At 62.5% G+C, this 10,429-nt stretch overlaps 1 protein-coding gene across 2 annotated transcripts in view; it reads left to right on the top strand.

The window, feature by feature from the left end:
• The first annotated feature begins 4,782 nt into the window (after positions 1-4,782).
• Positions 4,783-10,429, top strand: part of VRK3 (VRK serine/threonine kinase 3) — a 27,576-nt gene continuing 21,929 nt past the window's right edge. The window contains exons 1-6 of one of the 2 annotated variants that reach the window (XM_075899034.1): positions 4,783-4,959; positions 6,501-6,643; positions 7,098-7,241; positions 7,606-7,743; positions 8,664-8,716; positions 10,079-10,145. In XM_075899034.1, coding sequence (XP_075755149.1) covers positions 4,814-4,959; positions 6,501-6,643; positions 7,098-7,241; positions 7,606-7,743; positions 8,664-8,716; positions 10,079-10,145 — 691 coding nt within the window. In that variant the 5' untranslated portion in view covers positions 4,783-4,813. The remainder of the gene's footprint in view (positions 4,960-6,500; positions 6,644-7,097; positions 7,242-7,605; positions 7,744-8,663; positions 8,717-10,078; positions 10,146-10,429) is intronic. The other variant, XM_075899033.1, reaches the window with a different exon arrangement.

Here is a 10,429-nt window from a genome sequence, read left to right as displayed (position 1 = left end):
CTTTGGCGAGGAAGATCACCAGGGATCCCCTGGGAAACTAGAGAGAGTATCCCTGGGAAGGGCTAACGGGGCCTGACCAGTGACTCCCAGTCCCATTGGTATTGCTGGGAGTGGGCACTGGCGGTAACAAAGACCGGTGGCGGAGGAGCTGAAAGCCAAGCTATGGCTGCCCTGGTGGGATTCATCCCATCAGGGTGGACGAGCAGGGTTTGCAGCAGTTCTGCCTCCAAAGCCCTTGGTCCCTTAAGATCTCAGCAGTTCCTGGAGCACCTGCAGAATGCCAGGGTCCCCGGCAGGTCTTCCTGTTGCACAGGGCAACAGAAGTAATGAAGCCTCAGGTCACATTAACCTTCTGCTGGGTCTTCCAGGGGGGTGGGTGGGAAGGGAATTATGGGCAGCCCCACATTGCAACCCCTGACCCGTCCTCCAGAACGGCGTGTCCCCAACCTCCGCTCCCACAGGGGCTGGCAGGGTGGTGCTGATTGCACAGGTAATATTCCAGGGTCAGCGTCTGTCCCCGAGACTACGGCACTGCTAGAGCAAGGGAAGCGCCTTGCTCGTATCGGGTCCTAGAGCTCTGCACCCACCTTGCCCTGGGAGCCCACAACTCACTTCAGCCAGACCAAAGCAGCTTGGAGCTGGCACGAAGCCCGGGCTAGATTTCAAATAGCAACCCAGGGACAGAAGGTTCCCAAGGCCAGTGCTAGTTCTAGGTGCTTTCAGCCTTGCAGCGGTTAGTACCTCCGAAGGGAAGACACAGCCTCCCCTTGAGGCTTGTGCCAGGGCGCGGGCTCCTCTCTGAGTGCCGGGAAAAGTCTGGCCACATTAGGAGTTCTTTTGCCAAGCGTAGCCAGCATCTGCATCCGGCAAGCGAGTGCAGAGGAGACTGAGGGAACTTCAGCTGATCAGACATCCAGGAGATCCCGGGAGGGTACAGATGAGTTAATGGCTCATCTCTCCGTCTGCTCTTCCGCGGATTGCGTCCAATGGGTTGGGCCCCAAGACACCGTCCTTCTAAGCGGCTGGTGTCCAATTCTGTGTCCTTTGGGGCCAGTGACAACACTCCTCCAGGGGGAGCTGGCTCTGGCTGTAAGTACTCTGCCAAGTAACTTCCGCAGGACTCGTGAGATGGTAAAGCAAATCCCCTCTCAGAAAGGTCTCTCCCAGGAAATCACCCATCACAGGCGCCCTCCCATGGCTGGCCTCCGCACCAAAGGCCCAACCTCCCTCTAGCGCCTCTAGCTGCCTGTGCAAAGGAATAGTCTCTCTCTGGTAACCTGAAACCGGATTGATCCCTATCCCATGCCACGGTCCACGATCCCTCCAGGCGAAAGGCTTCCTCCCCGAGCCCCAAAGTGAAACGCAGCAGTTCGTCAGCCCCGTTCCAAGCCACCCACCCAGGAGTCATCAATCTCTGTCTAGCCCGTTCCGGGGCCCCTCCCCAGGCCTGCCCGCCTGAGAGCCAGGAGCTGCTCTCCCAGGAGTCGTCTCCTGCGGTCCCTCTCTCCACACCTTCCCCTCCACCCCAGCAGAGCTCCCCCACCCCCATTCGCCAGGGGGTTCTGCACAAATCTCCCTGCAGCCTTGCTCAGAACTCGTCACCCTCAGCTCCCAGCCATGCCGCCTCCAGCGCTCTTCCGCTGCGGCTCCTGCCTCTCCCGCCTTTGGGGCCCTCCTCATCCAGCCCAGCTGCCTTCCCCGAAGCAGAGTGGGTGGCAGGATGCCCCTCACCTGTGCGCCGGGCCCTGCTCCTTCAAGGGGCCAGTCATGCTGCGAGGGCTGTGACAGCAACGATTGAAAGGGAAAATGGTTTCCCTCCCCTGCCACGCCTGTCTCCTGTGCATCCTCAACACTCCCGGGGCCCTGAGAAGCACCCCAGGAATTCACAAAAAATGACAGAATTCATTCGGTTGGTTTTGTTGTTGCTTGTTTACAAGCAGGGATTTCCCTGCACCCCCCCCCCATGGGGGTATATATCCCCCGAATTTCCCCAACACCTCCCCAGCTTTGTGACCTATGGTGCCATACAACCCACCTTGACCCTCATGGTGTCACCGTCATCGGTCCTGACACCCCCACCTTGTAAGTTCGAACCCCCCCTAATTTCGGTTCCTGGGGAGACTACTGTTACAAGTTCGGAAAAGTGTGATGTCAGCTGGGTTGGCACTGGCAGATACCACAGGCCCTGTGGACAGGAGCCCGGACAGCAGCGTCCAGTCTCACACCCCTGCGACATGGCCAGGAGAAATAGGGGCGTTTCCCAAAGCCAAAAATCAGGGCCAAATCCCAGGTCTGGCTAGAGGGGAAGCGCAGGCAGGCAGCTGAAGGCTACGCACGTGCTCAGGTATCGTAGCGCAGGGCTTGTGCTCTGGGAAGCGGCTGTGCATTACTTCCAAGGCTTGTCGTGCAATGCCATGTCCAACAACTTGGTTAAGCTGACGGCTGGCGCCCCTGCGCCTCTGGCGGATCATCCTTTCCGTTTCTTGTCCTAGGCTGTCGGTGGCCCCTTCCTGCTGGGAACCCCAGGCCGGGGTGACTCCTCCCTTCCGACAGCGTGAAGCCCAAGAGATGCTTGGCCCGCAGCGGTGGGGCTGTCCCGACCCGGTCCATGGCTTTGCTGGTTCCCCCAGCCCCACGAGTCAGCCGGCTCGGATCCGGCCGCGCCGGGAACCGCTCCCCGGGTCTGCCTGTGCAAGGCCTGCCCAGGGGCTACTGCAGAAGAGCCCAGGTTCTGAGGGGTCACTAGGCAACCTCCCGGGTCAGTGGCAGTTTTTATCAACTGGCGTGGATGGACTCTGAGATCTGATTGGCCGGGGCGGAGTTACCCTGTGATTATTTGACATGAAAAGCGCAGGGGCGACAAAGCCGCTTCACCGACAGGATCCCTACGCCCCAGCCTGGCTGGCGGCTCCCGCGCGGCTTTACCCCTGCACGTCCCGGCTGTGTGAGGCCTTCTTGTAACAGAGGGAGGGTATCGGAAACGGGCCGCGTCGCCGCCAGAAACCAGCCAGGTTTTCTCCCAGGGAAGGGGCCTTTGGGACTAACAGGAGCGCCAATGCCACCCCTCCGGGCACATCCCGGCACTGGGGTCCCACGTCAAGGCAGGAGGGAGGCGGTGGCCAGCTGGCTCCACAGGCTGTTGGCTGGTCCCAGGGCCCCACTGCAGCTGGGCATGGGCTGCTCTCGTTAACTCCCAACCCTAGGAGATGCAAAGGCAGCCCTCCCCCCGCCCCCAATCTCTCCAGGAACGGTGCCAGACGCACCAAGCACACTTCTGGCTCAGCTGAGCAGCTGGCCCAGAGGGTCAGGGCCAGGCAGGAAGGAGCAGGGCTCTCCCTAGGATTTCTGGGGCTCTGTGCAGTACTATTAAAATGGCGCCTTTCTGCCCGATGGCACCACCAGATCGGTAAACCTCCTTTCTTGGGGCATAAGGATCTTGCGGGAAAAGGTTTTTTTGGGGAAAAAGAAAACGTCCACACTGCTTTTTTTTGCGCAAAAACCCCAGTGCAAAAACGGATTGGCAGAAAATATGCAAATGAGATCACGACTCATGCAAATGAGTCCCTCATTAGCATTTTTTTTGCCAAGAAAACTCGTAGTGTAGATGTAGCCTTAAAGACTAACACGGGTATTAGGGCGTAAGCGTTTGTGAGATACACTCACTTCCTCAGACGCTTGAAGAAAAAGAAAGCAGGGAGGCAGAGCTGGGAGAGACACCAGTGCTAATTAAACCCGGGGGGATGTGGCTGGTGTCCAGCAGTGATGAGAAGGGGAAACGATCTGTTCTATGAGACAGCCATTCCATGTCTCTACTCAGACCCATTCTGATGGTCTCAACTTTGCATACAAATTCCAGCTCAGCAGTTTCGCTCTACAGTTTGTTTTTGAAGGTTTTTCCCCTAAGAATGGCACCTTGCAAGTCACTAAGGGTGCGTCTACCCAGCACCGTAACTCGAAATAAGAGACACAATTTGAGCTATGCAAATTGCTTATCTTATTTTGATGCCATTTTGAAATAGCTTATTTTGTTATTTGGCACTGTCTACACAGCGCCAAATTTGGAAATAAAGCGCTATTCCAAAACGTCCCTTACTCCTCGCAGAATGAGCTTTACAGGGACATCGGAATAGTGAGCCCAAAATAACAGGCTTGCTCTGAAGATGCGGGATAGCTTTCAGCGTCCTCATGCCTTCCTTTCCCCTCAGCACCTTGCTTGGGCCCACCGGTAGAGTGCAGCCAGGGCACACGCATCTCTGCTCTGTGTTCCTTGGAAACTGAGTGCTTGGCAGCTAGCCAGCAGAAATTAAAATGCTGCCCAGCTAATTAGCAGAGCACCCACAACTGCCCGCACTGGCAGCATGTTTCTGCCAGTGGGACACATCTGCACACGCCTCAGTGCACAGAACAAAATGTATTCCACACAGATGGAAAAAAATGAGAGGGAAGGTTGCCCCTCCCGCCGGGTGTTTTGCCAGCCCTCCCCCCCCCCATCCCGTCCCCTGGGCGGCCCCTCCCCCGGGGCGCAGGTGCCCCTTCCCCCGCCGGCCCTGGTCAGTTCTCGGACGGGTCGGGTAGAGACTGGCGCGGGGCTGGAGCGCGGCGGGGCTGGGCCGAAACTGTGGGGGCGGGGCCGAGCCGGGCGGGGCGGGGCTGGAGCGGAGGGGGCGGGGCCTAGCAGGGCGGGGCGGGGCCGGAGCGGAGGGGGCGGGGCCGAACCGGGCGGGGCGGGGCCGGAGCGGAGGGGGCGGGGCCGAGCCGGGCGGGGCGGGGCTGGAGCGGAGGGGGCGGGGCCGAGCCGGGCGGGCTGGCGGCCATGGGCGGGCGCGGACGGGGCAGGCCGCGGGCCGAGCGGGCGGTCCCGGCGGAGGCGGCCCCGCAGGGCGTTCGCAGGCCCGGGCCGCCCAGTGCCCGGGGCCCGGGGGAGGGGAGCTGCCCGGCCCGGAAGCGGCCTGCGCGCGGGTAAGAGCCGGGCCAGGCCGCGCGGGGCTCGGGGGGTCCCGTGGCGGGGGGGTTCCGGGGAGGGGGGTGGCGGGGTGCCGTGGCGGGGGGGTTCCGGGGAGGGGGGTGGCGGGGTGCCGTGGCGGGGGGGGTTCCGGGGAGGGGGGTGTTGGGGTGCCGTGGCGGGAGGAGGGGTGCCGTGGCGGGGGGGGTTCCGGGGAGGGGGGTGTCGGGGTGCCGTGGCGGGAGGAGGGGTGCCGTGGCGGGGGAGGTTCCGGGGAGGGGGGTGTTGGGGTGCCGTGGCGGGAGGAGGGGTGCCGTGGCGGGGGGGGTTCCGGGGAGGGGGGTGTCGGGGTGCCGTGGCGGGAGGAGGGGTGCCGTGGCGGGGGGGGGTTCCGGGGAGGGGGGTGGCGGGGTGCCGTGGCGGGAGGAGGGGTGCCGTGGCGGGGGGGGTTCCGGGGAGGGGGGTGGCGGGGTGCCGTGGCGGGAGGAGGGGTGCCGTGGCGGGGGGGGTTCCGGGGAGGGGGGTGTTGGGGTGCCGTGGCGGGAGGAGGGGTGCCGTGGCGGGGGGGGTTCCGGGGAGGGGGGTGTCGGGGTGCCGTGGCGGGAGGAGGGGTGCCGTGGCGGGGGGGGGTTCCGGGGAGGGGGGTGTCGGGGTGCCGTGGCGGGAGGAGGGGTGCCGTGGCGGGGGGGTTCCGGGGAGCCGTGGTGGGGGTGCCTTGGGGCACGGGAGGAGCCGCCAGGCTGGGGCAGGAGGCCGCGCGGGCGGACGGGGGGGCCAGTCTGGTGTTTGGGGCAGGGCCGAGGTGGGGTGCCCTGGGAAAGGGGGCGGCAGGTCGGTCCCTGCGGGTGATGTGGGACGGGGCACCCCAGGGTGATGGGAGCTGTGGGAGGTGTTGGGGCTGCAGGTCTAGGTAGGAGCCTGGGGCCGTGAGAGCGCTGGGCAGGGCCTGGGCAGCTGGTGGCTCTGGGTGATGGATGGTCCAGAGCTGACTAGATATCAGGTGGGAGGCTGGGCCCACAACCCAGAGCTCCCTCCGACTCCCCACAGCTGCCAGACTTCCCAGCAGTCCCCATCCCAGCGTTCCCACCCGGCAATGGGGAAGGGAAGAGTCAGTGAGCAGCTGACTTGCTAGGTTTGGGAGGCTGTCGGACCACTTTGGCACAGCCAGGAGGCTAGAGGAGGAGGGAGAGGCAGGGTGCACGCTAGGCCCTAGGGAACGCAGCTGCATGAGCACTCCTGCCTCATGGTGCAGTTGAAGTGGTTAATAGCGACACTGATAAAGGCAGATGCTTCCCAAGTGCTAGTTTGGACACTCCCTGGCAGCCACAGCGAGTGCCTGGAATGGGGACTTTGGGTTTCCATCCTCTCTCTGCCACCGCGCCACTGTCTGGCCTCCCTTAATCATTTCATCTTTGCAGCTGAGTGGAGTTAATGTCGGCTCTGGGGGCTGTGAAGGGGCGTCTCCTTAGCAAACCCCTTGCTCCAGAGAAACCGATGCAGAGTTGGCTTCTTGCCCCAGCTCTGACACCTTTCCCTCCCCGCCCTGCTTTGGTTGCAGAATGGTCAACTTTTGCCCGCAGTGTGGCCAGAAGGTAGAGACGGCATTTCATTTCTGCCCGGTGTGCGGGAGCAGGCTGCCGAAGGAAGATGAGGAGGAGCCGATGCAACTCACCCCAGATGCCTCTCTTGAAGCTCTGAAGGGTAAGTAGGACTGGGCTCGACAGCAGCCTCTTTGGATAGGGTCCAGATTAGCCCAAGCTCCCTGGTGACAAGCAGCTGTGGAGCACTGGCATGCCAAGGACCAGTTTGTCTGCATGGGTCCTCCTGCCGGCCTTAGGGTGTGCACATTGTTGCCTTTGACAGCAGTGTGGTAGAGAGGGGAGTGAATGCAATCTGTCCCAGGATTCCTAGTTTCTGAACCAGCTTTGCCTCGGGATTGCTATGTGACTGTCTCACTAAGTGCCTCAGTTTCTCCATCTGTGAAATGGGGCTAAGAGCACTGACCTGTTCCGTGTGGGGGAAGGGTGCGAGAGTGAGAATTTCACCGAAAAGGGCTTTGAGCCCCGTGGATGGAAGGTGTTGGGGGTGTGTTGCGACTGACAATTCTGCAGTAACGTGGACAGCGTTGGGAGAGTTTGTTTCTTCAATCGTGCAGCCTCGAAGCAGGATGAGACATCTCTGGCAGCGAGAAAACCAGAGGCCTGGCCATTTCCTGAGAGAGAACCAGCTTCCACCTCGGCCAAGGCGGAGGCTTGCAGCCCACAGGCTGCTCCCCCGAGGATCACGGTGGCATCCAAGGGTGAGAGCTGGGGGTCTCAGCACTGCTGTGCTCGTGGGGTTGGGGGCAGATAGATACTTCAGGGTGCTCAGGGAAGCACTGGAGCGCTGCGGAGGTGGCTTGTTCAGTCATCTTGCCAACCGGTTCCTTCCCGGCCCCTCCTGGCCGAGCTGCAGCGCGGTCTGGGCTAGCAGAGCTATTTGGCTGGCTGCTGCTGGAAGGAGAGTCCCTGAATCGCAGGGCCTCACCGGGGGAGCAGGGCAACGAGATGGGAGCTGTCAGGCTGGGGTTCCGGGCTGGAGCCTGCGCTGCGCTGGAGAGCAGCTGCACTCTGCCTCTGGTGCCTTGCCCTGCTCAGAGCCTTGCTTTTGTCTCCTCTCCAAAGCCAAGCTCAGTCCCCGGCGCCTCAAGTCCATCTCCGTGGTGCCTCTCCCAGAGGGCACGATCCTGACCGACCAGAGCAGCAAGCAGTGGAGACTGGGGACACTTCTGCACCAGAGCACGTGCGGGCTGATGTATGAAGGTGCTGTGCCAACGCAGGCTGGGCTGCGCTCAGGGAACGGGGGGGAGTAGAAGCGTCTTCCTCCCTTTGCCTCTTGTTGGGGCGTGCTGGAAGCTCAGCCTGCCGGGGAGGTGGAGGGGGCTGATTCCTGGAAGAGATTGGAATGGAAGCCTCTTGCTGACACTTCGCAGTTTGCAGTCAGGTGAATCTGCAGCTTAGGCAAACAAGGGACAGAGCTGCCCTTCCCCACCCTGATCCTGCCTCCTCTCACCCCTTCAGCTCAGCAGCCTCCTGGATGGGCAGCGCCCTGGTACTCTCAGCATCCTCTGCCCTGCCTGCAGCAGGACTGCCAAAGAGGTGCCCTGCTGGGAGCGCGCCCAACATTCTGCCCACCCTGTGTGTGGAGGAGGCGTTTAACCCCGCAGGGTTTGGCTGTTAGTGTTACCCTCCGTCTTCCCCCACCTCCCGCAGCAGGGGGAACAGTGGGTTCCGAGCTTCGGGGGTGCCACAGCTCGCTCGGACTCCGCTTACGGGCACGGGAGAGCGCTGCAGGGTTCAAAGCCGCTGCTCCATCTCCAGTCTCAACACGCGCCCCCCGCAGCTGTCGCTGGCTTGGGATCGTACCCTTTTCTCCAGCTGGATGTTGTCGGAGGTCCCTGGCACGTGCCCCATTTAATTTACATCCCACGTGTAAGGAGCCGAGTCCCTTGACGCTTCAGTCGCGCCGAGGAGCTCCCGGGTTTGCTGTCGCAGCAGTGCCCGGAGAGAGTGAGCAGAGTCCTGTAACTCTGACGCAAGGTGGGAATTGTCCTGCAGCCGTGTGCAGAGGCCTCCCTGGGCGGTATTGTCACCATCCCGAGGTGAGGGGGGCAGAGGGTAGCCGAGAAACAAGCTGCTCCTGCACTACTACCTGTAACCTCGTTTGTTCCATCCTTCCACAGCACAGTCAGCGTCTGGAGCCTGCCCTCAAAAGCAAAGCTACTCTCTCAAGCTTGTGAGTCCTGGCCTGTTCCATGTCCGGCGCCCTGTGGTCTGCCTTCCCAGCACTGCTGTACCAAGGCGACAGGAGTGGGAGCGTGTAGCTCAGCTGATCGGAATGGCTGTCGAGCCTTAGTCTCCATCCGGTTTCACAGGGTCACTAGCATCATTGGCTTGGTTGTTGCAGGTTTGCTAGAGAAGTGCAGGAATCCGTTGCATTGGTTAAAAGCCCCATACAGCTCCCATGGGGGGCTCGCTTAGACTTCCATGGAAGCTGGATCAGGAGGCCCTTGATAGATAGGAGTGAGCAAACGGATCTGAGGGTTTAAAAGAGCTACCCCAGCGTGTCCGCCTTTAGATTACCAGGCTAAGTCCTGCCCTCCCTTACACTCTGCAGGCCGCTTGGTTTCCTGGTTGTAATGGAGGGTCCTTTGTTTATAAATGTAGCTTGTTTCCAGACTAGTGACCGTAGTGCTAGCGTTGAGCTGTCCTGCAGCGGGCACCTCTCTGGGTTGCCAGAATGAGTTTGACTTTATAACCGCTTGCCCTGTGTCAGCCCCGCGGCACTGCCAGCCCAGCCGGGCTCCCCAGAGCTGGCGTCGGTCCCAGCCATAAGTACTCGGCGGCTGGAGTCTGGCTCTCTGGCTGTGGACAGCATGGGCCAGAGTGGCGCCCCAGTCACTGATCTCGGCTGTCGGGATTGGAGAGTGCCATTGGCAATACACGGCAGCGGGGCTTTAGGAAGAGCCAGTTACCCGGTGCCGAGAAAACCTCACTGGGCAGCCCCTCCGGCAAGGGTCAGCCAGACACGTGGTGCCACAGGGAATGCGTGGACCTAGCAGGTTGCCAGGACGCCTCTGGCTCTGTGCTGAAGGGGTTGTAGAGCAATCCCGGCTCTCCCACCAGCCACATCTTCGCTCTGCCACTGACCTGGGCGCCTTCCCGCTTCTTGGCTGCCTCGGCGCAGCCCTGAGAGCCCAGGGCAGGGGTTCTCCCCGCGAGCGGCCGTGGGGGCGGTTCTGGCACAGGGCAGCCCTGAGAGCCCAGGGCAGGGGTTCTCCCCGCGAGTGGCCGTGGGGGCGGTTCTGGCGCAGGGCAGCGGTGGGAGCCCAGGGCAGGGGTTCTTCCCGCGAGCGGCCGTGAGGGCGGTTCTGGCGCAGGGCAGTGCTGGGGGTGCAGGGCAGCGCTGGGAGCCCAGGGCAGGGGTTCTTCCCGCGAGCGGCCGTGAGGGCGGTTCTGGCGCAGGGCAGTGCTGGGGGTGCAGGGCAGCGCTGGGAGCCCAGGGCAGGGGTTCTCCCCGCGAGCGGCCGTGGGGCGGTTCTGGCGCAGGGCAGGGCTGGGGGTGGGAGTGCAGCTTCTCGCTCCTCCCGCCCTGCAGGACGCCAAGGATGGCAGGCTGTACAATGAGCAGATCTTCCTGCAGCGAGCGGCGAAGAGAGTCACAGGTGAGTGCCCTGCTGCAGGCCCGCCCTGCACATCCACAGCCACACTGCAAAGGCCCCCAGGCTTGGGTGGCTCAGCTCATGGGCTGGCCTCAGTGCTGAGTGCTGGGTGCGCTGGAACCGACTGCCCAGCAGCGGGAGAGCTCAGGCCGTCGGGCAGCACCTTCCCTTGCAGCTCCGCACGAGGGCCGGCGGTCTGCCTCCCCCACTGCGTGTTAACTCCCCCGAACCTCCCGCAGTCCAGCGGCCATGTCCTGCCCAGCTGAGCCTGGGGCAGGCTGGTCGGG

Source organism: Pelodiscus sinensis, chromosome 16, assembly GCF_049634645.1.
Source record: "Pelodiscus sinensis isolate JC-2024 chromosome 16, ASM4963464v1, whole genome shotgun sequence".
Taxonomy (NCBI): Eukaryota; Metazoa; Chordata; order Testudines; family Trionychidae; genus Pelodiscus; species Pelodiscus sinensis.
This window is presented reverse-complemented; position numbering and strand designations above follow the sequence as displayed.